This window comes from Copadichromis virginalis, linkage group LG15 (assembly GCF_057382275.1).
Source record: "Copadichromis virginalis isolate Kocher_CV1m ecotype Utaka linkage group LG15, C_Virginalis_male_GT1.1, whole genome shotgun sequence".
Taxonomy (NCBI): Eukaryota; Metazoa; Chordata; class Actinopteri; order Cichliformes; family Cichlidae; genus Copadichromis; species Copadichromis virginalis.
In genome coordinates, this window is record NC_140632.1 from 27,637,876 (window position 1) to 27,665,688 (window position 27,813).

General features: G+C 39.9%; 1 protein-coding gene across 2 annotated transcripts; it reads right to left on the reverse strand.

The window, feature by feature from the left end:
* Nucleotides 1–324: 324 nt before the first annotated feature.
* Nucleotides 325–27,524, reverse strand: LOC146692646 (NACHT, LRR and PYD domains-containing protein 3-like). Of its 2 annotated transcripts, none has more exons than XM_085432758.1 (8): nucleotides 27,441–27,524; nucleotides 18,823–19,117; nucleotides 16,543–18,322; nucleotides 16,258–16,431; nucleotides 15,656–15,829; nucleotides 15,196–15,369; nucleotides 5,118–5,164; nucleotides 325–1,204 (listed from the first exon to the last, which is right to left on the reverse strand). In XM_085432758.1, the coding sequence occupies exons 1-8, from the start codon at nucleotides 27,450–27,452 to the stop codon at nucleotides 651–653; spliced, it is 3,210 nt and encodes a 1,069-aa protein (XP_085288884.1). In that variant the 5' UTR covers nucleotides 27,453–27,524; the 3' UTR covers nucleotides 325–650. The 2 variants fall into 2 exon arrangements, with proteins under 2 accessions (XP_085288884.1, XP_085288883.1); XM_085432757.1 differs by lacking the exon at nucleotides 27,441–27,524 and adding an exon at nucleotides 19,379–24,119.
* Between the last annotated feature and the right edge of the window lie 289 nt (nucleotides 27,525–27,813).

Below are 27,813 nucleotides of genomic sequence, written 5' to 3' on the forward strand. Positions count from 1 at the left end.
TGGAGACCAAAACAGCCAATCAGATTTTTTTGCATCCACATCTGTGATTGGCTGGTTTTGTGGCACAAATATAACGGTGTACAGAAAGAGTTGAACGCGCACAGGCAGAAATGTTGAGAGTGCAAGCAACACATTGTAAGCAAGCGCAATTGCAAAAACTGAGCGAGAGGCGCTGCTATTGTGTGTGTGTATGGATAATAGCAAACACTGAAATACATTTTTTGCACACAGCAATGAATTTTGTTCACTCAAATTTAGCTTTTCTTTGCTCAAAATAAATTTCTCCTCAAAATGCAACACTTGCACCTGCAAATTTTTTTCACGTGCGCTCAGAATAGTGGCACAAAAATAACACCATACATGTCTGTCAACTGCTGGCAAGTTTGTATTCACAGCCCCTTCCAATACTGTCATACATGTCATGCATTTATGACCATGGGGTAAAAAAAAAAAAAAAAAAAAGGATTACATTATTTTCAGTTCTTTGGTAGGACATTCATTCATTCACCACCAAACGTCTGGTGACCACCTCTCTGTTATGCAGAATCAGTAGGAGGGTAACTGCTACATGGTCCTTTGGTTTATAGTCTGTGGTGTGCAGAGTGAAAACCACCATCAGCAGTAGTTTGCAGTCAGGAGCAGACTCTCTCCTACAACTCACACAGAGATGCAGTGGACTCATATGACCAGAACCCAAACCCGAACCCAAAGGCAGGGTAGACTGGTTCGGTGAATGTGGTGTGGAAGGTGTGCAGGAGGGACAGTTTTTCCGAGCAGACTCGGTAGAAGGACACAGTACCAGCAGGACAGTCCACATACACTGCTATTCTTTTAGGTAGAGTAGCACCATAGGGAAGATAGACAACATGTTCTCTCTTGTTGTGCCAAAAAGAATATTTCTCTTGAGTGCAGATTAGACTCCAGCACTGGTCATTCCACCCGAGCCTGCAGTCCGCACTGTTCCCTTTCCTGCTGATTCTTTTGTACGTCACTGCTATGACAACTTGCCCTTCCCTCTCCACCTCCCAGTAACAACGACCAGTCAGACCATTTTTACACAGCACCTGCCAGCAGCAGTAGTCAAACCTCTCTGGATGATTTGGATAGGGCTGTTCCTCTTTCACCACAGTCACCTTCTTGTTGTCGTCAGACAGTTTGAGGTTTCTGTGCGCTGTATTTGGATCCAGTTCAAGCCCACAGAAATCTGAAAGAAACAACAGCACAAAGTATTATTCTATCATCCAACCACAGACTCACAAAACAAATATTTTTTGTTTTTTGGAGGTATGAGTGACCACATTTGAAGGTGGTTCGATACCCATCTGCTCCAGTCTGTGTGGCAAACAGTGTTGGGGAGTAACGGAATACATGTACCGCCGTTACGTATTTAGAATACAAAATATGAGTAACTGTATTCCGTTACAGTTACCGTTTAAAAAGGTGGTATTCAGAATACAGTTACTTTGTTGAAATAAATGGAATACACTGGGGTACTTTCCTGTTTCATTTTGTCGCGGGTCAGGACTGTTTGGGTTTTGTTTGACAGCTACGTTCTTTTGTTCCAGGCGGCAGCGTTACGGTTGCCATGGTTACAGGGCGACGCTCTCTCTCTCTGCGACTGTGTGTTTCCTGGGTGAGAGAGCGCCTTTTCGTTGTTGTTGTTGTTGTGCTAAGCTAACAGGCAGAATGCTACAAGCATAGCTCTAAAGAATGTAGCATCATGTTCAGTGTAGTCCGTGCTGCTGGGAGAATGGACTGCCATACACGTTATGTGTCTGTGAGCGCTAGGAGGGAGAAAAAGGGGAGTGGAAAGGTACGAGCAGTCATCGAGCAAAAACGGGAGCTGGAAGCATGTAAATATAATAATAACCACTGCAGCCAAGAAGAGTGCCTGACGAGCCCAGTTGTAAGTAAGCTATTAAGACTCGACTGTACACTGTGTTCGTGTTTTCCTCCGAAAACAACAAGTTCCGTTGGAGCAGCCTTTCAACGCCTCTCTCTGTCTGTCGCAAGAAAAGTTGACCCACACAACAAAGTAGAGCTATTTTTCGGCTACCAGCCGACAGGGACCCCGCCGTATTATGCTGGGCTTACACTGTGCGATTTTTTCAGTCGCGCGATTCAGCTCCTGCTCAAACTGTACGGTTGACTCGCAGGGGTTAGAAGTTCATAGGTCACGATGCAGGGTCTCACACTATACGGCCCGATGCTCTGATGCGACCTGAGTGCTCACACTGTGCGTCCATAAAAATGAAGGTTATAACAGAAATTCTGTCGCTCGCTCTCCCTCTCCGTCTTTCACTCACACAGACACACCACCACCATCAACTTTGCTAAATTGCTAATGAAAAACATTGGTCAGGCAGCTGTGATTGAGCAGCAGTGTCGATCCAACTATTTTCACGGTTGTTGTGGTCGTGATAATTTTGTGAGGCCACATCGAAAGGGCTCGGATGGTTCTACAGGTTGTGCCTCCATCGCTTGTGTCCAGATCACACGCTGCACTGCCTTGCTACGCCGTCTTTTTCGCTGACATTTGTGTTTGCGCGTGCGCAGTGTGGCAAACTGCGGTGACACCCTCACGACCAAGCGATTGATGATCGGGAGCTGGTCGTGAGGTGTCAATCGCTTCTCGTTACCCCACGTATACTACACGATGCACGACGCACGATGAAGGCCAAAATCGGGCCGATCGCCAAAACGATCGCACGACTCAAAAATCGGCTCAAAATGGGCCAAAAATCGCACAGTGTGAGCCCAGCATTAGTCAGAGGTCCCTTTACTACAGTTCGGAGTCGCGGACCTTCAGTAATAGTAATAAATCACACAGCAATAGTACATTCACGTTGTTGTAAAAAGCATGATAATATTGTAGCGGGTCAGGGCTGTTCGGGGTTCTGCTTGTACAGTTATGTTTTGTGTATGTTGCCATGGTGACGGGTGACGCCCTCTCGCTGCGACGGTTGTCGTGTCCAAATTCATGGGCTGCATTCTCCTGAGGCCGCATTTGTAGACCGATTACGTCACAGCGACGCGCCGAAGGCTGTCCAAATTCGTAGACCCCTCCGAATGCAGCCGACAAATGCGTGCTCCTTTTTCCGAATTTGAAGGATGGGTCGGGTGTGTCCTTCGTGGCCCACCATATCCCAGAATTCATAGCGTGGCCCAGCCAAGCTCCAGGTGCTCTTGGGGCTAATGGCGGCCGCTACTAAGTTTTAAAAATTACTCTTATTAATCTTTCTGGGTCACGAAATAAACTTTTAACATATTTTCAGGCGAGAAAGTAGCTGTGTAAACATCAAATATCTGCTCGGTTTATCAAGATATCGCATCTTTGCTAAAGTGCTTCGACGTTTTTGGAGACGTCTGCTACCCACCAGCTCGATAGCTAGCCGGGAGCTCGAGGGTTACTGATGCGGCCGAGAATGGCACAACTCCCGGCACATCATTTTCAGATCACCGCGGACTTTCGCTGCTCGGGTTAAACGTTGTCAGCCGGTGATCAGCTGTGATCAGCTGATCACGGGGCCGGGGTTAAAAGAGAGACGCCACCCACCTGTTCGCCGCTCAGACATCATTCTCTTCGTGTCAGGAGCTCCGAAACTCTGCCGACGTCAGTCTCCGCCTGATTCAGCAACCGTGAGTGATTATCCCTTCAATCCTTTTTCTCTTCCCGGCTCCGCTCGCTCTCTGTCGGTAACGACCGTTCCGAAGCCACGCTTCGTGCACTGATCGTTACTAGAATAACTGCGTGCCTGCTCCAAACCCACCGCTAGCCTTCGCCGCGCTTGGGTCTAGCCAGCACGCCACACGGGCACGCCGAATTACTGTGTGTAACCCGCCCGGCCGTGACAAACGTAATATATAAGTCACTTAGACAACCTAAAAATGTTATTGTTGGGCTTTTTTCAGTGTTTTGTTTGTTCGTGAGTAAATCGGTTTGGCTGAGATTAAAGTTATTAGATTAGATAAAATAAAACTTTATTAATCCCCCGGGTGGGTTCCTCCTTGGTTTTTACACAGCTGACTAAACGTCAAACAGAAAACTGATTAAACAGAAGTGTGAGATGGCCGAGAGTTTACTCCAGTGTCCTGTTATATTTTAGACAGCAAGGAGCAGACGGCTGAGTTTATTAAACTCCACCGAGACAGCGGTGACGCTAATCAGAAGGCTAGACCATCCAATTTCACGGCCGTTTACTTCCGGCCTACCCGATCTTCTGAGGACCCGGCCCTCGTAGACCGCGAAGGCCGGGTCCTCAGGAGAATGCAGCCCATGAATTTGGACACGACCGGTGTGTCCTTCCGGGGTCAGAGGGCGCCCTATGTGTGTTGTGGTTGCCGCGCTGAGCAGTTAGCTAGTGGCAGTGTGTTCTTCTGCAAATGTAATAAACGGCTGTGCTCCCTGGCTAGCTCACGGGAAGCAAGACCAAACGATACCTCCGTCTCCTCCTTGTCTGAACTCGCCACAATATATTAAGTAATCCAAAGTATTCAGAATATGTTACTGTCATTGAGTAACGTAACAGAATAGGTTACAGAATACATTTTGGGGCATGTATTCTGTATTCTGTAATGGAATACATTTTAAAAGTAACCTTCCCAACACTGGTGGCAAATACCCTTGGGCAAGATACTAACCCCAAGTTGACCGATCAGAGTAAGAATATGTGTGAATGTTAGATAGGACTTACATAGAAAGAGCATAGAATATGTGGGAAAGATAGGGTAGAAAAGCACTGTTTAAGAACCAGTCCATTTACCATTTACACTGACACAGACATCTGCTATTTGGTGATATGTGAAATTACAATTCTAGAAATTCATTCATCAAAACTGGAGCTCATACTACTTGAACAGTGAGTTAGTAAAACTAACCACACAGCCGCCATATTATTTGTCAGATAATTGCATTAAAAATGCTGCAAAAGGCACAAACATAGCCAAAATATCCAGTTTACGGACTCCAATTAGCTGAAATGAATCCTAACAGACTATTGACCATGACTAAACGATGAAGGAGGTCATGACCCTAATACTGCAAAGCTGGTTTTTGCAGATTAGTTCCTCTTTACATCATAGGAAAATTGAAATTTTAATATATGAATGTTTCTTACACTTCCTCAGACCAGGTTTCAGTCGCTGTTCTCCACAATGGTCCAACCTGAGGGAGGAAAAGTCGAAAAATAATTTATTTTCTCATTTATTTATTTCTACTGTTGAGTTTTTAATAATAATTTATTATTTAGGGCCCCATTTATGGAACGCCAGGACTGCCATAATGAATTAATTAAATACACCATTAAATAATTAATTAAATGTGGCAATATTTAATTAAAATTGGAATTAATTAATTAAATAAATAGTTATGACACATGTAATTAATTAATTATTGACACATTTAATTAATTATTTATGTATTTCACATTTTAATTAATTAATTATTGACACATGTAATTAATTAATTATTGACACATTTAATTAATTATTTATGTATTTCACATTTTAATTAATTATTGACACATTTAATTAATTATTGACACATTTAATTAATTATTTAATGATATATTTATTTATTTCATTTTGGCAGTCCTGGCGCCTGGCTCTCATCTTGAAATAATTTTATCTGTCAGCCTCACCCATCAAACTTAGGGGGCGGGGTTAACGCTGATCGAGTCAAAACCATTGCTTTGGCCTGGTGGCCATTGTTTCTAGCACACAACAACCGGCATGTGGAAGCTAACAGAACTGAGTTTTGAAAAACCCTGTTTGTGTGTCACCAAATACCGTTTTAATATTTTTTTTTTTTTAGCCGAGAATGTAGTGGTTTAATCTTCATGTGTCTGGTCGGTTTGTCAAGATACAGCCTCTTTGCAAAAGTGCTTCGATGATTTCGGAGATGTCTGCCCAGTCTCACGGCAAAGCGTGGGATAGACCCGTTCGCCTCGCAAGCAATCCCACCGACAAAGCGCAGGCCCCGGTACACAGCTGTAGTAACCCCCGCTGACTTCTTTTACTGAGGTTATATTTATCGGTGTTTTATTTCCTGATGTTCTTATGTAGGGCTGAACGATTATGGAAAATAATCTAATTGCGATTTTTTTTTTTTTTTTTGCCCCAATATTGCGATTGCGATGCGATATGCGATTATTTTTTAAGGTCTTTGTCTTCTGTATTATTAAACAAAGACAAGCAATACATCATATAGTATGGCCAATACTATATTACATTAATTTTAAACTGTTCTTTCCTGGAAGACAGACCTCTGTTATGATAACATGAGGTGATGCATGAATTGATGACTGACATTTTTATTTAACTTCTTCAATCACAACAGTATATTTGAACATACACAATAGTTTATTTTTAGCTTACAAACATCTGAGCATAAAGTGCTGACAAGGAACTGGTGTAAACATTAAAATGAAAGTCAGTACAATGTGCAGATTGCAGAAATATACATAAAAAAAATCAGTGGCTTTACCACACTCAGTTTTTCGACATCTGTGAACTACTAGACAGTCTTTCAATTAAAAAATAATATTAAATAAATAAAACTAATAAATAAAAAATACACACATCTTACTGATCTCTGCAGTCAGTAACATTACACATAAAGTGCAAACATAATAGCAATTGTATAAACACACACACAAACACGCCTTTAAAATTTAAAGGCGTGAAATTGGACGGTCTAGCCTTCTGATTAGCTAATCAGAAGGCTAGTTCTGATTAGCGTCACCGCTGTCTCGGTGGAGTTTAATAAACTTGGCCGTCTGCTTCTTGCTATCTAAAATATAACCAGACACTGGTGTAAATTCTCGACTGTCTCATACTTCTGTTTAATAAGTTTTCTGTTTGACGTTTAGTCAGCTGTGTGAAAACCAAGGAGGAACCCACCCGGGGGATTAATAAAGTTTTATTTTATCTAATCTAATCTAATAACTTTAATCTCAGCCAAACCGATTTACTCACGAACAAACAAAACACTGAAAAAAGCCCAACAATAACATTTTTAGGTTATCTAAGTGACTTATATATTACGTTTAACCCGAGCAGCGAAACTCCGCGGTGATCTGAAAATGATGTGCCGGGAGTTGCGCCGTTCTCGGCCGCATCAGTAACCCTCGAGCTCCCGGCTAGCTGTCGAGCTGGTGGGTAGCAGACGCCTCTGAAAACGTCGAAGCACTTTTGCAAATATGGGATATCTTGATAAACCGAGCAGATATTTGATGTTTACACAACTACTTTCTCACCTGAAAATATGTTAAAAGTTTATTTTGTGACCCAGAAAGATTAGTATGAGTAATTTTAAAACTTAGTAGCGGCCGCCATTGCTGGAAACTGGAGTTTGGCTGGGCCGCGCTATGAATTCTGGGATATGGTAGTAATTTGGACAGCCTTCGGCGCGTCGCTGTGACGTAATCGGTCTACAAATGCGGCCTCAGGAGGATGCAGCCCATGAATTTGGACATGTCCAGAGTATAATCGCAGCCTTTGCGGTTAGAAAATTGCACTTGATCATGTCGCGATATTATCGCAAATGCGATATATCGTTCAGCCCTATTCTTATGTGTCCTACATGTTTCAGTCGCCAATTCTGAATTATAACTAACATTAAAAACATGTTTAAGGAGGAGAGAGAGCAAATAAATCTGTTTAACATCTGATCTTTGGGTTTTTGTTCAGTAATCAGCGTGACCTGTGTATAAACGCATAAAAGAGATAACGTTGGTGTTTCCGTCATGTAGTAACTGCTGGCTTTAACTGTACAAAGGTTGTTCGACACTATGAAACACATACAGACTTCATGATGTTCGGCTAATATTTTTATTGTGAATATTAATCATGCTGACCTCGCTCTGTACACCACGCAGCGAGGTCAGCATATCCACGATATCCTCAGCTCCATGAGTTAACACAAAGTTTCCCAGCTGACTATCTAACTTCCAACTATTCCAGAGACGTGAAAATATACAGCATAAAGAAAAGTGTAAGATACACAGCAGAAGATTAGAATAACAGTTATACAGAGCAAACCTGTTCCGACAATTTGAGTTATGTTAAGTTCGTATTCCCTCAGCTGCAGACTCGCTGCTGTTTAAATGTTTGAAAAGGAAGATTAGATATAAAAAACGTCAAACATAGACTCAGTCTGCCTTCACATTTGATATGAGGCCAGCACGTATAGTGGCCTCAGCAGGCTATTACTGAAATACACGTGCTATATCATAAACTATGATATAAATAGGGAGGTCCTATTAACATGTTTAGTTTTAAAGGACACCTTCCTGCCTTTAGTCTCATTCATGAGCAGTATTAGTTTTCTTCTAACATCCAGAAGTCTGCACGATGTGTTTCATAGTTTGTAACAAGCCTTTGACAGGTAAACATAACATGACCGAAAAAGCAAAAAAAAAAAAGAGAGGGAGAGAGTGTTGACATAAGAAGAGAAAATGCTCTCAATTATGGAGACAGGCAAATGGTTCATTTATGTTTGATGTGTGTTTATTCCTCCCTAAATATTGTCGGTGAAGTTTGCCATGCACGTCAGATTTTCCTGCGCATTTTTATACGTCTGCCAACAGAGAGAGAGAAAAAAATCACATTCTAACAGACAGCTGGTGCTTAGAATACAGTTGAATAACTATTAAAAAACAGATGATATTTAGATGATAGTTCAGTCTAACACATGTGCCAGTGAACCATTAAACGTCTGTGAAACTATGCAGTTATGAAACGTAACTTTAACCTCAGCCAAACCGATTTGCTCAGTTGTAAATAAAACAGCGAAGTAAACGTGACCCGACAGACAGAACCTGAGTGAATGAAGTCCAGCGTTTAACCACTGAGAGCTAAAACTCAGCTGAGGTTTCAAAGCTGTGTGCCGGTGATTGGACATCAGCCGCTGATGAAGCTGTTCGCCTATAAAGTGCTCTGTAAGGAAACAAGCTCCAGCAGCTCTGCGCTCGGGGAAAACACTATATTTACTTATCTTGTGCAGAAAAATGCGCTGACATTGCTTTATATCGAGTACCGGCTGCCCAGTTAAACTGTGACTATTACCAGGTAACGTAGGCGTGTTTCTTGAATTAGCAGCAGGTGTTAAACAGCTGACAGATGAGGAGGAGGAGGATGCATGCAGGTAAACTGAGGGTCTGTTGAGCTGATCGCTGGTTTCGTGAGAAAAATGTCAGCTCGTTCTTTATGTTACAGAAGCACAGAGACACAAGACCAGGCGGAAAGAGACGATCGTTCGGTGAAAATGAGAATCTGCGAATGCAACATGTGGAACACGGAGAGTGGAATGTAAACAAACCGGTTAACGTAACCCCCTCGGTGCGCTCTGCATGCTAATTGTTAGCAGAGCTAGTGAAATCTCTGAAAACATCTGAGCACTTTTGCAAACATGTTCTATGTTGACAACCTGACCAGACATACGTCGCGACATTCGCGGCTAAAACACTGTTAAAAGTGTAGCTGGTGACAGAAAAACGAGGTATTTTAAAGCTACACCACCACCATTGCTGCCTGTGATTTGATCTGCATTCTGGGATACCTGGCTGCCCCAAGTCTACACAAGCAATCAATTATCTAGGATCGACCTGTTTTGACTTACTTTGCACGGCAACCAATCAAATGTTAGAGAAGCTGCATGAGCAGCGTTAACCCTGCCCCCTGAGTTTGATGGGTGAGGCTGACAGATAAAATTATTTCATGATGAGAGCCAGGCGCCAGGACTGCCAAAATGAAATAAATAAATATATCATTAAATAATTAATTAAATGTGTCAATAATTAATTAAATGTTTCAATAATTAATTAAAATGTGAAATACAAAAATAATTAATTAAATGTGTCAATAATTAATTAATTAAATGTGTCAATAATTAATTAATTAAATGTGAAATACATAAATAATTAATTAATTACATGTGTCATACATAAATAATTAATTAATTACATGTGTCATAACTATTTATTTAATTAATTAATTCCAATTTTAATTAATTATTGCCACATTTAATTAATTATTTAATGGTGTATTTAATTAATTCATTATGGCAGTCCTGGCATTCCATACCATTGTATCTGTTACGTTTCTTATTATTATTCAGGCAAAACAAATGCCTTTTGAGGGCTTTAACATGCTCAAAAACTCTTGAAATTTTGCACACGTGTCAGGTCTGGTGAAAAATTTTGTATTTTTATGGTTTTACATATGAGCATTGGAAAATGGCTCTGGAGCGCCACCTATGCGTTGTTAAATGCAGTCCTACGAACACACAGTTTAAGCTACATGAATCAAATTTGGCCCACATGTGTATCATGCTGACACAAACAAAAAAGTCAGTGGGCCCATTGATGCAAACCCAACAGGAAGTCCGCCATTTTGGATTGAAGGTGATATTTTGGCTCCCATTTTGCCATTTCCAGGGCTTGTACTTTTGCGAACTCCTCCTTGGGATTTGATTGTATAAGCTTCATATTTGGTCAGTATCAACTACACACCTGGGCCATGTGAAATTGCGGAGCTTTTGAGTTTTTGGGAAATCGTATGGCCGTGGCGCCACAGTGAATTTCGATGATTCGCCATGAAAATCTTACTGCCTCTCTCATTCTGTCATACATTGTCCAATCTTGACCGAAGTACACACATATGATAAGGCTTCACCCCTGAACATATTTCAATAGCCATATTTGACATCAGGGAGAGCCCCACCTAGTGGGAACAGGAAATGTCCTGTTTTATACTTTGATATACTGATTTTGTGGTGGGTGACGTGTGCAGCCTCATATTTCTCCAGGAAAGCCTTAAGGAGTTGGCAATACATTGAAATGTGTGCATCTTCAGGAAAGGGTGTGACCCCAGCAGCATGGCGAACACTGATGTCTCGCCATGAAGAAACAAATTAGTATAACTCAAAGAAATCCAGTCTGATCAGTACCAGACATTACAGGCATGATGACAGACCTGCCCTGAATAGATTGATATGCCCATTGTTAGGAATACACAGAGCACCACCTAGTGGGAACAGGAAATGTCATGTCTTATACTTTGATATACTGGTAGGGATGGGTATTGATAAAATTTTCAAGATTCCGATTCCATTTTCGATTCTGTTTAACGATTCGATTCTTTATCGATTCTCTTATCGATTCTTTATTTTTTAAAAAGGAGAACACTAAGGTCAATTAGCTTAGAACTTTGTTTTATATCTTCTCTTTGAACAAGATAGAAATTTAGGAGTAACATGGCCTTACAAACCCAACAGTGAGATCTTAAGAGATCCTTAAGAGATCCAGCCTATCGTTCTTCAATGGGGTGTCACGGGGTCCCCAGGAAAAAAAATTGTAAATGTAAAATAATAAAATAAATATTCTTCTGTAGCAATAACAAAGTGTAACATAAATTATTCTGTAGCAATTACACAAGAATATCCAGTAATTTCCCTGCCTACAATTAAACACATTCACTTACCGAAAATCGAGGGCATCTGCTGTGGCAAATGGGTGCAAGCCTTTTACCACAAACTTAGACACTGCTCGGTGACATTCGTATATACTGGCCTGAAAGGAGACGCTAACGGTAGACTGCAGCGAGAACTGCCAGCATCTGAGCCAACCAATTCATCGACTCCTTCAAATGTGGCCGACAAATGCGTCCTTCATTTCTTCCGAATTTGAAGGATGGGTCGGGTGTATCCTTCATGGCCCACCATATCCCAGAATTCATAGCGCGGCCCAGCCAAATTTCAGCTGCCAATAATGGCAGCCGCTACTAAGTTTTAAAATTACTCTTATTAATCTTTCTGGGTCACAAAATAAACTTTTAACATATTTTCAGGCGAGAAAGAAGCTGTGTAAATTTTGAATATCTGCTTGGTTTATCAAGACATTGCATATTTGCAAAAGTGCGCCGACGTTTTTAGAGACGTCTGTTAGCCACCCACTGGATAGCAAGCGGGGGGTTCAGTGGTCACTCGAGCCGGAGAGAGCAGCGGAATCGTGGCTTCGTCGTTTTCAGATCCCAGCTCTTTCGCTACTCAGGTTAAACATGATATATAAGTCACTCGGATAACTTAAAAATGTAATTGTTTGTCTTTTTTTCAGTGTTTTATTTGTTCCGGAGTAAATCGTTTTGGCTGAGATCAAAGTTATTAGATTATTAGATTAAATAAAATAAAATGTTATTAATCTATCTGGTGTGTTCCTCCGGGATTTTCACACAGCTGAATAAACATCAAACAGAAAACTGATTAAACAGAAGTGTCAGACGGTCGAGAATTTACGCCAGTGTCCTGTTATATTTTAGATAGCAACGAGCAGACGGCCAAGTTTATTAAACTCCACCGAGACAGCGGTGACGCAAATCTGAAGGCTAGACCGTTCCGTTTCACAGCCTCACACTTCCGGCCTTCTCAGTCTTCGAAGGACCCAGCCCACGCAGTGTTGCCAACTCCTCAGTAAGGAAAATCGCTATTGGCTGTCCTAAAAGTTGCTAGAAGTCGCCAAATGATGTCATCGCCTAATTTGCATAATTGGTCATGCTAATGTAATTGTAACCTACGTTGTTGGAGAGAGAAATAACATCGTGGAAGACACATAAAGTGAGTAAAAAACATCCTAGTTAGAATTTATTTAGAACTACAAATTAAATTTCTTTTAGCAATTATTGTTTTTTAATGTCACAATTCCAACCCTGCTCCTTTATCCGGGCCTGGACCAGCAAAAGTGACCCGAAATTGGCACTCTGGTGGAGTTACTTTGTGTGTGAGTGTGTGTGTTTATAAGTAGTTTTAAACCTTGTGATCCACAAAACAGCATGACTGCGTTACAGTCAGTGCGGGAGCAGCGGCTTCGCTCATGCGCAATTCATTTGCAGTTGGGACGCACAGGTGTGAATGTCTCCTGCCCTGATAGCAGCTGGGGGAGGACTATACTCCGCCTGGGAGTGCTTTGGCACGGGCGAGGTGTCCAAGGCAGCACCGCTGCTTGTTGAGAGTAAGAGCGTGAAAAGAGCGTTTTCACGTCAAAAAGTCGTCATAAATAAGTCTCCAATAATAACAGAAAAAGTCACCAGATTTGTCGCTTTTTTAGAAAAAAAGTCGCTAAGGGGGTCTGAAAACTCGCTAAATATAGCGACAAAGTCGCTAAGTTGGCAACACTGAGCCCACGTAGACTGCGAAGGCCAGGTCCTCCGGAGGATGCAGCCGACGTTTTGGGACACAGCTTCTGTCTGTCTCTCTCATCATGGTCACCTAAATGCAGCGCACAGTAATGGCAGGTTTTGTAATAAGGCAGATCGCGCTAACATAATATGCACTGTTAGTTGATTATTTACCTGCCGAATTAACGGGAGAGGACATACAAACGTTACCGCTGCTGCTGGGTTGAGATTCATGAGTCCGGAGCAGAATTAAAAACACGACATTCATTTAAGGTCATCGCGTGTTTTGTGAGCAAATGCTTTTGCATATTCGTAGTGTTTCCTCCCTTAAATGAAATATCTACTATCTAACCGTTCTCGTAAAGTATAACCAAACTTTTGAGCGTTTGAGCCACTTAGTAAATGACACTCCGCAATGTGGTGATGTCATTCGGGGCGACTAGAATTGATAAGGGAATCGTTTGCAAAAATGGCAAACAATTCCAAGGAATTGAAACAGTGGGAACCGGTTCTCAACAAGAACCGGGTTTCGATACCCATCCCTATATACTGGTTTTCACAGGTTCATCAGGTCCACCTCAAAAGCGGTGAATATTAACATCAGTCCCTCATGATGCTTCAGTGAGACAATTGTGAGTTTAAACTTAATGGCGCACCCTGGTGGCAAGGTGGTTCACCATGAAAGATGAAGTGGCATTTCAAATTCAAATTTTATTTTATTTGTCACGTACACAGTCATACACAGTACGATATGTAGTGAAATGCTTGGACATTTGAGGGGCTTAGAAAGCTCAAGAACTCTTGAAATTTGGCCCACACCTCCAATGTGATGAAGACTTTCTTGTTATGTGATCAGCCATGTGAAGTCAGCCATTTTAAAATTAATGTGTAATTTTGGCGACATTTTCCCCTCTTTTCAGGCCTCGTACTTTGACAAACTCCTCCAAGGAATTTTAATCAGATCGAGATGATCTCCAGTGCAGGGAATCTAAAGACCTTTGTGATGTTAAATTGCGAAGCTTTTTACGTTTGGGGAAACGGGGTGGTCATGGCGGCACGTGGAGTTTCAATCACTCACCAAAAAGCAGTAATCTGCTGTCACTCAAAAACACAATATCCAATCTCTCCCAAATTTCACAGGCATGAGTCAAGAGTCAAGCTCGGAAATATTTGACAAGCAATTTATCAGTAATGGTTAGAGCGCCACCCAGTGGGATAACTATAATTATCATTGAACGAAATGAAATTTTAGCTGGTGGTTCTACGCATGAATTCCATCAATGTGACATCAGATCGGAAATGCTTGGTGTAGGTGGTGGGCATGGCTCGATGCGCTGGGGTGTGAGGGCCCTCATAACGCTGCTTGCAGCTTTAATTTCAATGTTGCTTCTATATTTTATATATTTGTTGATTATTATTATTGTTGGTGGTGGTGGTGGTGGTGGTGGTGGTAGTAGTAGTATTAAAGTTCAATATTAAAATTCATTGTATTCCATACTCCGTGTTATCTCATTTTTGTTTGTATTAGTGAAGGCTACAAATGATCTTCTTATGGCCTCTAGAAAGAGAGACCATATTTCTCTCATACTCCCTCTCTTCGTTGGCTTTCTGTTAAATCAAGAATTGTATTTAAAATCCTTCTCTTCACATACAAGATCTTACTTCTTGTTCCTAGAGTATTTAAAAGTAGAATGGGAGGCAGAGCATTCAGGTTTCAGGCCCCTATTCTGTGGAACCAGCTTCCAGTTTGGATTCAGGAGGTAGACACTTTCTCTACTTTTAAGATTAGGCTTAAAACTTTCCTTTTTGCCAAAGCATATTACCCATGATGCACTGACATGTTTAAATAACTATTTATATTTTTTCAAAATAAATCCTGTTTACTTATCTCCAAAATATAAGGGCAGCATTTGGAGCAAGAAGTCATCACCAATATTGAGTGAAACCTCAGAGGTTTAATTATATGATTAATATTCAAAAGTATTTTAATTAGTAATTAGTAGGCTGCTAATTTTCTGTTCGTACCTGAGTGTTTCCAATTGGCATTGTCTATCCTTCAGGCCAAAAGAAAGGAGAGTCACGCCTTGGTCTCCTGGATGATTGTAGCTCAGGTCCAATTCTCTCAGATGGGAAGGGTTTGAACTCAGAGCTGAGGCCAGAGCAGCACAGCCTTGTTCTGTGACTTGACAGCCTGATAGCCTGAAATTGAGTCAGTTATTTTTTTCTGAAGTTACAAACTTCCTTACAAATTTAGGTAACAGATATTTGAAAATGACACAAATAAGAAAATGAAAAAGATAGCAGATAGTACCTTTGTATACCACTGTACTCCACAAGTAAGTCCAGTTACATTATTAATAAATCAAATCAATCAAAGAAATGAAATAAAACTACATGAAAGTTGTCCAATTTGATGATAAAAATCATAAAGTAATATGTAATGTCACTTCATCATTTATAAATGAGGAAACTGTGGAGTCCTGACCTAAGAATTTGAAGTACACAGTGATTACTCTCCAGTCCAGCAGATAAAAGTTGTACTCCTGAATCCTGCAGGTCATTGTTGCTCACATCCAGTTCTTTTAGATTTAAGGACTGTGTGCTGATAACTGTAGAAAGAGTTTCACAGCTTCTCCATGACAAGTTACAGCCAATCAGCCTGTTTATAAACAAACCATTAGACATGTTAAAATAACAATGATTTTTAAATTAGCACAAAAAGACAGACAGAATTGATGCAAATCAACATCAACTACAGATTGACACTTTTTCCCATAAGGCCAGTTAAGTCTGGATAGTTTTTTTTTTTACCTTAATAAATTCAATTAGCATTTAAAAACCTGCAGATCTTTTTAGCTTTGTCTGATATAAAAATGTGTTTGATGATCTCAAATATTTAACTAATACTAAAAAACTAAACTAAAACTAAAACAATAGCCCACAAAACCAAAGAGAAATTAAGACATGTATGCAACACTGTATGTTGCAATCAAGAAGAAATTTGAATAGTAATTAAATTTACCAAGACTAAGAATAAAATATGCCGCGAAACATAGACGAGCATCAGCCAACACTAACATTCCTGACCTGAGAGTTTCCAGTTGACAATGTGGACCCTCCAGTATGGTAGAAAGCATCTTCACTCCTGAATCTTCCAGGTTGTTACTGCTCAGGTCCAGCTCTCTCAGACAAGAGGACTGGGAGCTGAGCACTGGAGACAGAATTTTTACACTTTTCTCTGACAGGTTACAAGAACTCAACCTGCAAAATTAAACAACAACAGAGAAAACCATTGAAAACATATTTTAAAATCATCATATGAGTATCAATAGTAGCTAACCAATGACTTTTAATAGATATCACAGCACTTACAAAGCTTTGTTGGAGGCTTTAACCACAGGCAGTAGCTTCAGAAGAACCTCCTCTGAAGCTGAATATTTCTTCAGGTCAAAGACATCCAGATTTTCTGATGATAATAATATGAAGACTAGAGCTGACCACTGAGATGGAAATAGATCATTCGTGTAAAGATTTCCTGAACTCAATGACTTTTGGATGTCCTCCAATAGAGAATGATCATTCACTTCATTCAAACAGTGAAACAAATTGATGCTTTTCTCAGAAGGGAGACCATCATCAAGCCTTTCCTTGATGTACTGGACTGTTTCCTGTGAGCTACTTCCTGTCTTTCTCAGTAGGCCTTGTAAGAGAATCTGATTGGTCTCCAGTGAAAGACCCAGAAGGAAACGGAGGAACAAGTCCAGGTGTCCATTTGGGCTCTGTAAGGCCTTGTCCACGGCCCTCTGGTGGAGATTAGATTTACTTTTTGAAAATCTAGAAATCCAGGATGATTGTTGGAGTTCGTCCAGCAGATTGAGTCCAGAGCTGAAAAAGGTCATATGGACATACAGAGCAGCCAGAAACTCCTGAACACTCAGGTGGATAAAAGAAAACACTTTGTCCTGGCGCAACACTCTCTCCTCTTTAAATATCTCTGTAAAAAGTCCTGCATATACTGAGGCACTTGTGACATTGATGCCACAGTCTTTCAAGTCTGATTCATAAAAGATCAGGTTGGCTTTCTGTAGCTGCTCAAAAGCCAGTTTTCCCAAAGACAGAATCATCTCCTTACTTGCTTGATTCCACTGTGGATCAGCATCAGTTCCTCCCTGATGCTTGACCTTCTTAACTTTGGCTTGAGATATCAAAAGGTGGATGTACATCTCAGTCAGGGTCTTGGGCAGCTCATCTTTATCTTTAGTTTTCAACATATCCTCCAGAACTGTAGCAGTGATGCAGCAGAAGACTGGAATGTGGCACATGATGTTTAAGCTCTGTGAAGTTTTGATATGAGAGATCATTCTGCCAATAAGCTTCTCATCTCTGAATTTCTTTCTGAAGTAGTCTAGTTTTTGAGCATCAGTGAACCCCATAACTTCTGTCACAATGTTTACATACTCAGAAGGGATCTGATTGGCTGCTGCAGGCCGTGTGGTTATCCAAAGGCGAGCAGAGGGAAGCAGATCCCCCCGGATGAGATTTGTCAGCAGCACACTGACTGAGGTGGATTCTGTAGCATCAGTCAGGATCGCAGTTTTGTGGAAGTCCAGAGGAAACCGACACTCATCCAGACCATCAAAGATGAACACAACCTTAAACCCTTCAAAGCTGCAGATTCCTGCTTCTTTGTTTTTAGTAAAAAAATGATTCACAAGTTCCACCAAACTGAACTTTTTGTCTTCCAGTACATTCACCTCTCTGAAAGTGAATAGAAATGTTAAGTGGATGTCCTGGTTGGCTTTGTCTTCAGCCCAGTCCAGAGTGAACTTCTGTGTTGAGACTGTTTTCCCAATGCCAGCCACTCCCTTTGTCAGCACTGTTCTGATTGGTTTGTCTTTAATGGGTGAAGCTTTGAAGATGTCTTCACATCGAAGTCTTGTTTCTGGTCTGTCTGGTTTCCTGTGTGCTTTTTCAATTAGTCTGATCTCATGTTCCTTGTTGACCTCTTGGCTGTTTTCTATTTTGAAGCAGACCTCTGTGTAGGTCTCATTTTGAAGCTTAGATTTACCTCCTTTTTTAAGTTTTTCAGCTGATTCCTGAAACTTTTTCATCAGGTTGGATTTGAGGTTTTTCTGGAACTCAGCAAAACCCTCTAAATAAACAGTGAAATGGTAAGAGTAGATGTGAGTAAATGTCAGTTGTGAAAAAATAGGGTACATTTATGTAATTGTGATAGTTGTCAATGGAAAATAAGCAGAATATGGTTAGGATGGCAAGGACAGGTTCTTAGCAAAAAACAGTAATTACCCAAATTTCTGTAGCGGTTTTGTTCATCAACATTAAAATATAACTGTCATGTCCATGAGTGTGGTAAGTACATTTCATATCAAAGCAATTAATAGGTCCTATTCTTTATTATTCTTTTCACCTCGCAAACCCACTATTGCCATTTCTTGCTATCGTCTCAGATCTACCATCTGTGTATTAAGGTAAAGAACAGCATCTGAAATTATCAAGTCCATTTCTATGCCATGGTTCATAACAAACTGAAAATGTAATAAGATACATTTTCTGTCTGAATTATGGTCATCACAAAGTGCACCTCATACCAGGAATCATTCTCATATGAGTGTTAATCATTCAATGACTTACCTGCTTCAGGTTCTGCATTTGGGTCAATTAAAATCTGCACAAGGTCATTCCTATCTAGCTTCCTCAAAACCTTTTTGGTGACCTCAAGCACGTTTTCACAGTATGTTTGCAGCATCTGATCCACTGTGTCTGGCCTGTCTGCCTTATCTAGTCTGCTCTTTGGGATTATTGGGAAGCGTTCCAGGACGTCAGACTTTTGCAGGTACCACTTGAACTCTTTTAACTCGTTGTCTCCCAGATCTTTCAGTGCTCTCAGGAGCAGCTCTTCACGTGTTGAATTTGACATCATGTTTCCCTGCCAAAATCAAAGAAAATCGCACGTCTGAAACAGTTCTATAATTGCTGGGGTGATTCACTGCAGCTGTAATTATTCTTTTTTATATTACTACTTTGTTCAAACTAAAGGTAAGTAGCATCAGGACTCCATAAAAATTACAAAATAAAAGTTGACTATAAACTTGTTGTCCCTTTTAAAGGGGACAAGAAAAGGAAACTCTCAGGTGTCACAAGGAAGGACCAGCAGAAATACTTCAGAAACAAATGTGTGATGCCAAACCTGCAGATATCTAAAGAAGGAGAGTGAGGGTTTAGCACAGATTCTTTCCACCATGAATCAGAAATCCTAACTTGGACTTGCTATGTTGTCAAATATTAGAAGAAACCCTCTGTCAATCCACTGGAAATTCAATCTCCCAGGAATACAGTGGAATTCCAAATCTTCTGAAGGTTTTACCCAAAAGGGAATCAGAGGAAATTCTTGGAAGTTGTAAGCCAGCAGGAAAACATTGAAAATCCAAATCTTCTTGAATCTACGATCTAACATGGCAAAAATGAGAACAGAAAAAGCCAAAAAATGGTGATTTTTTTTTTTTTTTTTTTTTTTTTTTTTTTTTTTTTGGCAGGTTCAAGGTGATTTGCAGGTTCAAAGTTTGGGCAGCAGTTGATCCCACGGGTGATATCAGATCATCACATTAAATCACCCGATTTCCAGCTGCACCTTATCATCCTCTATCTGTCTGACTTTTCCATGTACATGGTTTAAAGAAAAGTTTCAAACGTTTCAACTTTAAATTTTCACTTCAATACATGTTCTTCTTTTCTATGTTGTACTTAACATAGAAATGTTAATAATTTCATCACAAAAGAGATTATGTTAAAATGAATGTTCATTTGAAAATGAGCTAATGATAAAGTTGATGAATGATGAAGTTAAATTGGATAAACTGAATGAAACATAGTATAGTATATTCATATGTAATTGAATTGTAATATCAGAATCAGAATTAATAAAGTATTCTGATTCTGAATATACTTCATGTTTCATTCAGTTTATCCAAATTGACGTCATTAATCAACTTTATCATTAGCTCATTTTCAAATGAACATTCATTTGAACATAATCTCTTTTTAACTCAAATACAGAGGAATACTTCTCCCTCTGTGTTTGTCAATGACATTATAGCCAAAGCAGTTTCTTTTAATAAATCGTGCATTTCATAGTCAGACATTCTTTTTAGTAGTCCAACCTAGAAGTAATAAATGCATGAACTAGTTTTTCAGTGTCACTGAGACAGGATATTTCTAATTTTAGAGATATTGCATAAATGGAAGAAAGCAGTCCTACATATTTGTTTAATATGTGCATTGAAGGACATATCCTGGTCAAAAATGACTCCAAGTTTCCTCACAGTGCTACTGGAGGCTAAGGTAATGCCATCCAGAGTAAAAATCTGGTTAGATACCATATATCTAAGATTTTCAGGGCCTAGTGCAATAACCTCGTTTTATCTTAATTTAGAAGTAGAAAGTTAGAGGCCACCCAGGTCTTTATGTCTTTAAGACACTGATGCAGTTTAACTAATTGGTGTGAGTTATCTGGCTTCATGGATAGATCAAGTTGGGTGTCATCTGCATAGCAGTGAAAATGTATGCTATGCATGTATAGTGTAAACAGAATGGATCCTAGCACTCAACCCTGTTGAACTCCATAATTAACCTTAGTGTGTGAAGAGGACTCTCCATTTACATGATCAAATTGGAGTCTATTAGATAGATATGATACAAACTACTGCAGCGTAGTACCTGTAATACCTACAGCATGCTCTACTCGCTCTAATAGCAGTCAACAGTATTTATTATATGGCCAACCATATTGAACGCTGCACTGAGGTCTACCAGGATAAGCACAGAGATGATTCCACTGTCAGAGGCCATAAAAACATCCTTTAGAATCTTCACTAAAGCAGTTTCTGTACTGTGATGGGCTCTGAAATCTGACTGAAACTATTTCAAGAATTTTTGAGATGAAAGGAAGGCTAGAGACTGGCCTTTAATTAGCTAAGACCACTGGGTCTAGAGATGGCTTTTTAAGTAATGGTTTAACTACTGCCAGCGTGGTACATAGCCGATTATTAGACATAGATTGATCATATTTAAGACTGAAGCATTAATCAATGGTAGGACTTCTTTGAGCAGTCTTATAGGAATGGGGTCTAAAAGACACGTTGATGGTTTGGAGGAAGTAATTACTGAAGTTAACTCAGAAAGATCAATTGGAGAAAAGGAATATCAGTGGTACTGAAAGTAGCTATAGATAATGTTATGTCTGTGAAATGATTATGAGTAATTTTCTTTTCACTCTGACTTTTTGTCAGGCTGGCTACAGTGCTGAAGAGAAACCTAGGCTGGATCTTATTTTCTTCAATCAGCGATGAATAGTAAGATGTTCTAGCAAAAAAGTGCTCCATAAAGGAGGAATTTTTTACCGAGCAACAAACTATTTCCTGTTAGGGGCTTTGTCTGTGACCCAGCGTTTTAAGTTTATTTTGTATTTTTTGATTCCTTTGGTTATATTGGAAATATGTTAAGTTCTTGTGTGGTTATTATTAGTTAGGATTTAGTTGAGTTTAGTCTAGTTTATGTTTCTCCTATGTTTCGGTGTTTGAGTCTTTTCCTATGTGTCATGTGTTCTCTCCTCGTCTATGTAGGTTCCTCTTGTGTCTCTCTCCTCTGTGTCCCTCTCCCTCTCTCGCTGCCTCTCTTTGTCTCTTGTCTCAAACTTCTGTGTTCCAGTTCATGTCTCTCCAGGTTTTCTGTTTTATTTTGAAAGTCTTGTTTCTATGTTTAATGTGCTTAGTTTTACTTTTCCCTTTGGTGTCATGATTATTTGTGTCAGCTGTGTCTCCGCAGGTATTTCCACTTCCCTCATTACCCTCCTGTGTATTTAGGTCCTCTGTCTCCCTGTGTTTGTTGTTGGTGCTTCTGTTTTCCTCCGTCCATGTCAGGTCAGATTCTGGGTACCTCATAATTCTGTTCAAGTTATATCAAGATTCATGTTCACAGTTTTTTTTTTTTTTTTTTGTCAGAGTTACTCTTGTACTCCTGCTCAGAATCATGCTAATGTGTTGTTTTTCATAGTTTACACAGTCTAGCTTTTCCCAGTTTAGGTTTTTTGTTTTGTCCGCGTCCATTTTGCCCTTTTTTATATTCATGTTTTTCGGCCAAGTAAACAGCCCATTTTTTGTTAAGATTCCGTTTCATGTCTACAATTGGGTCCACTCCACAAACACACCGGATGCTCAGACATAATATTTCCAGACTGAAGGATGATCTTTTAAATTGTACATTTGAGAATTATACCAGGAAGTCAAGTACTTCTGATTTGAGTCATACGTAGTGAGGAGGCTAAATTATTAACAAGATAAACAGCCTCTGTTGGAGTAGCGTTCAGGTAGCTGCTCTGCTCTATATTGGTACAGGGCATAGAAGATGCTAACAGTGGGTGCATTATATTCTTAAACTTAGTTACAGCACTTTCAGAAAGACATCTACTGTGATGAAGTCTACTCTCCACTGCTGTGTAATCGATTATTGTAAATTTAAATGTTATCAGGAAATAATAAGAGGAGAGAGGATTTTCAGGAAACATTGCTAAATGTTCAGCTTCTATGCCATATGTTAAAACAAGATCTAAAGTGTGATTAGAGATGATGATGAGAGATGACAGACCTTGCCGACCGTACATACAATACACAAACATCACATTGGGGAGACAGGTCAGGCTAGGTAGCGAGGAAAAAAACATCAAAATGTGCAACACAAAAGGATAATACAGGAATGCACAGATATCAACACACCATAGTACAATAAACACAGAAAAGCAACATGGGAAAGTGTTCCAGTGTGTACATGTGATCTGGGACCGCTGCAATCTTCGACTGCGCCTCCAGCTGACCCGATGTCCACATCAGAAGGGAGGTAAGCGTTGGAGGTGGCGTTGGATCCGGGGTAGGGAGGGTGATGCGTCAGTGAGTGCTTATCAGTATCAGTATATGTATGTGTGTGCGTGTCCATAGTTCAGCTGAGACAGTGTCCTTCGCCCTGCCAGGCTAAGTAAACAGTCTTCCAGCCAACCCAGGTGGCCTTGCATGGAATGGGAAGGAACAGACTCAACACAGTCGTTATCAGGGAGTTTTTGTTCAGCTACAGCCTTGAGCCCACTGCTGGTGCCGAAGGGGTAGCCAGATTATGATGGTATTTTTCTTTTGCAACAACTCATGAAAATTTCAAAGCTGTTCTTTAACACTCCGACACTGGTCTCTCAATCTCCCATTGGAGAACCGCGAGCTTCCCCATGACGTTATCAAACTTGCGTTCCGTGGTGTTGTCATTCTTTTGCTCAGAGAACCGATTCTGAGAACTCACAACTGCAGTGAGCTGTTCCACGATGTAATCCAACTTTCGCTCAAAGGTGTTATTCTGAGCAGGCCTCTCCTTGATGTAATCCAATATACGCTCAGAGGTGTTCTGAGTATTCACAGCAGCTGTAAGCATCTCCAAGGTCTTAACCATGCTGCTCTCAATGAGGCCGTTCTGAGAAGTCGCGCCTCCTCCCATCGTTTCAATCCCAGCGGGCAGCCTTGGGGGGTGTATAAACAGCCGGTTCCGCTTTTTTAATTCTCCGATAAGCCAGGGCCAAGCCAGCTCCGATCAGCAAGAACCCTGTTATCATGGTTCCGAATAGGTAGATATCTTCAGCATTAGGGATGGGTATCGTTTAGGTTTTATCCGATACCGGTGCCAAATCGGTACTTTTGAAACGGTGCCGGTGCTTAAACGGTGCTCAAACTGGTGCTTAAAGAATGGAGAACACAAAATTGGTCCAAAAACCTCTCATGTTCAGCTATGTTTTTTGTAAAAAAGATAACAATGTTAGCCTTTTCTGCAGCTATAGGGCATATATGGTATCACTCTTTGCGGAAGCAGTGCTTAAAAAATGGAAAAAACACAAACTTTGTCCAAAAACCTCTCATGTTTAACTGTTTTCCACTTTTTCTTTGGTCATTTTAGCCTTTTTGGCCAGGGTGAAGGGAGTATCTGCCATCAAACAAGAAGACAGCCGCATGTAGCTATGATGATGTTTGCTAGTTCACTTACATGCATTAATGTAATAACGTGGTTAGCTTACTCAACGTAAATTACACACAAACAACATTAAGCTACTCACGCAGAGAAGAACGGCTGCTGCTGCCATCATCATCCGTCGTCATTTCTGCTACACTGGCAGGGCTAGTGGCTAGGACTCTCCTCTTTGGGTTCTTGTGGGATGTTGCTAACATTTTGTGGGGCTTAATAAATTTGGCCAGATTTCTAGAAATGAGAGCTTCTCCATCCAAAGTGGAATGGATGCAGTCTCTCCTAACAAAACCACGTTTCCTCCAGAAAGTTTCCCAATTATCTATAAAGGCCACCGCACCAATTCAATATTGATTTTAGTGACCTCGGATTGACGTAACTGGTGTCATTACTGCCAATGGGAATTATAATTTTACTAAATTTACGCCTACCCTTAGCCACCAGTTTTAAATTTCCCTCAGTTTCCCACAGGCAGTACTGTGTTTTGCATTGTGTATATATATCACAAACGTCTGGATCTTGATCTTAATCCAAAAGTAATCATTTCCTTCTTTTTTTCTGCTTTTATTTGTAAAACAGTTGAAAAATCAACTTTTAGCAAAAAAAATATAATTTCCATTAAAGAGCTTGCTTGCACATACTGCTGGATTAACCATTAAAGAAATATAAATGATTTAGTAATTACCTGTACTGATCATTTAGAGCAGATGTGGCACAAACCTTATACTGGGTGGTGCTCTATTAAATTTGTTAAGCAGAGTACATACAAACATGTTTTTATAGAATACGTTGCATTATTGAATTATTGCCAGTTAAACAAAGTGTCACATTTGCTTGCCTTCCTGTAAAAGTCACAGTCCATTGCTGCAATAAACAGATGTATTCAGGGATTGTGATATCCATGAGCTAAATGAGAATTACCAGTCAAAGAATCAACACTCTAGAAATATCTAAATGTTTGAAACTGTCCCTGTTTCACAGTGTTTGATGTCATGACTGTCATTATGTATGCAAATCCATCACATCACATAAATGTCAGTGTCTATTGTCATTCAGTCTTGCACCCTTAAATTCTCACCTCTATTCTGACATACAGCATTAAGCTTACAAATGGATCCTGTTTGACTGGTTGTGATTCTGAAGAACTCAGAGCATCAACCTAACAGGTCAAACTGCATAACATCTTCCCATGAAACAAAATGAAAGATGAAAAGCAAAAACAAAAACAAAAGCGCATTACATTATTTAATCAGTGCCAAAACCCAAACCGTCTTACACAACAGCTTTATTTCCTCACTGTTGCACTGAAGAGGGGACTGCTTATGGCGTTATTTTTGTGCCACTATTCTGAGCGCACATAAAAAAAAAAAAAAAAAAAATTTGCAGGTGCAAGTGTTGCATTTTGAGGAGAAATTTATTTGAGTGAAGAAAAGCTAAATTTGAGTGAACAAAATTCATTGCTGTGTGCAAAAAAATGTATTTCAGTGTTTGCTATTATCCACACATACACAATAGCAGCGCCTCTCACTCAGTTTTTGTATTTGCGCTTGCTCGCAATGTGTTGCTTGCACTCTCAACATTTCTGCCTGTGCGCGCTCAACTCTTTCTGTACACCGCTATAAGTGCTCTAACAAAATGTTAGAGCATAAGTGCTCTAACAAAATGTTAGAGCACTTAGAGAGCACTTATGCAAATATGTGATGTCTTGATAAATCGAGCAGATATTTGAAGTTTACACAGCACCATTCTCGCATGAAAATATCTTAAAAGTTTATTTTGTGACCCAGAAAGAGTAATATTTCAAACTCCGCCACTCTGTGTTTTTCTGCCACTGCCTCGTTTGAGTTTTGGACGAAATGGATTCTGGAATATTGCATTTCGTCATTTTGAGCTGATTGGAGACCAAAACAACTGATTGGCTGGTTTTGTGGCACAAATATAACAGTGTACAGAAAGAGTTGAACGTGCACAGGCAGAAATGTTGAGAGTGCAAGCAACACATTGTATGCAAGCGCAAATACAAAAACTGAGCGAGAGGCGCTGCTATTGTGTATGTGTGGATAATAGCAAACACTGAAATACATTTTTTGCACACAGCAATGAATTTTGTTCACTCAAATTTAGCTTTTCTTCGCTCAAAATAAATTTCTCCTCAAAATGCAACACTTGCACCTGCAAATTTTTTTTTAACGTGCGCTCAAATGTTTTTCACGTGCGCTCCGAATAGTGGCATAAAAATAACACCATAACTGCTTGGACCTGGTGCATACAAGCTCCTAGATCACATTTACCAAAGACCTAGTTTTACTTTGGCTGGTTTACAGTGATTATTATTATTGATTATCTATTATTTCTTAACTTTCTAATGTGATTAATAAACAGGAAGAGTCTACTAAATCTGAATAGTTTAAAATGTGAAAACAGTTACCATTAGTAGACGGACATTTAAAAAACTCCCCCAAATCACAAAGCTGATCAACCAACCAACCATCCAACCCAATTATTTTCTGTGCATTATGATTTATGTGAAATGACCAATAAACTCTGTGTAACATTCGGATTATTTAAAATATACAAAATGTTTCAGAGAAACCAAGATTAAATTAAATTAAGTTTTTTTTTAATCAAATGACATATCTCATGTGTGATGCTGATTGTCAGTACATGTGATGGAATTTTAAATCTCATTATTCACACAATTTTTAATCCCAGCAGTTTATTTCTTTTTCTGTATCACCTGAAAACATTTTAGTGTTCAGTCTTTAACACGTTCACACACACACACACTCTCTCTCTGATGGAAGATTTCAAGTTCAGTATCTCACCCACAAACACTCAGACACTTGTGTGGGCCTCAGTAAGGTTTCAGTAACCTTTTCTTATCTTAGTCAGTTTGAGCTCTGTGTAACTTGAAATATATTCTGTTTGTATAAAAGAATAAGTCCTAACCACAGTTTTATTTTCTGTGTTTCAGTAGAAATAAATACATTTTTGTTTCACAGGCTTCAGGTTCAAGTTTCTGTGAGAGTTACACAAAAATCTGAAGCTTTTTCTCATTGCATTTCAAAGTAATTTCATTATATTTAATGGTTTAATGAGCTGGTATTAAGATTTACCACAAAGACCGAATTCTCTCTCACACACACACACACACACACACACACACACACACACACACACACACAGAGGAGAGCCGTCCCTACCTTTCTGCTCATTGTCACCTGTAGAGAAAAAAACAGCGACTTCACTTCTCAGCTTCTGATTGTGTCTGATGTTCGTTCATCGCTGTCAACTCTTTGAAACAAACAAAAAAAACAACAACAATGAAAACTATTACATAAATCACCACAGATCTCTGTGGAAACAGGTTGACTTATATGAGGCGGGGCATGTGCAGAGGGCGGAGATTGTTCCTCCTGTCAGTCTTGGTGAGTGAGTCTCGGCCGCCCCATGTGCTGGGTTATTAAGGTGTTCAGGCCAATTAAATGACTCATTTTTATTGCTGTAATAGTTTTCTCTGTAGTATCAGACCATCAGCCTACCTGCGTTTAACATGCAGGTGAGGTCAGCTCCAAA

Bases quoted from the DNA above. Each gene is read 5' to 3' on its own strand.
- LOC146692646 (XM_085432757.1), bottom strand. From the start codon at position 19,432: ATGGTGGAAAGAATCTGTGCTAAACCCTCACTCTCCTTCTTTAGATAT. The intron at 19,118-19,378 runs GTTTGGCATCAC...TGATTTTGGCAG, and splicing joins CCTTCTTTAGATATCTGCAG to GGAAACATGATGTCAAATTC. The intron at 16,432-16,542 runs GTAAGTGCTGTG...TTAATTTTGCAG, and splicing joins AAAGCCTCCAACAAAGCTTT to GTTGAGTTCTTGTAACCTGT.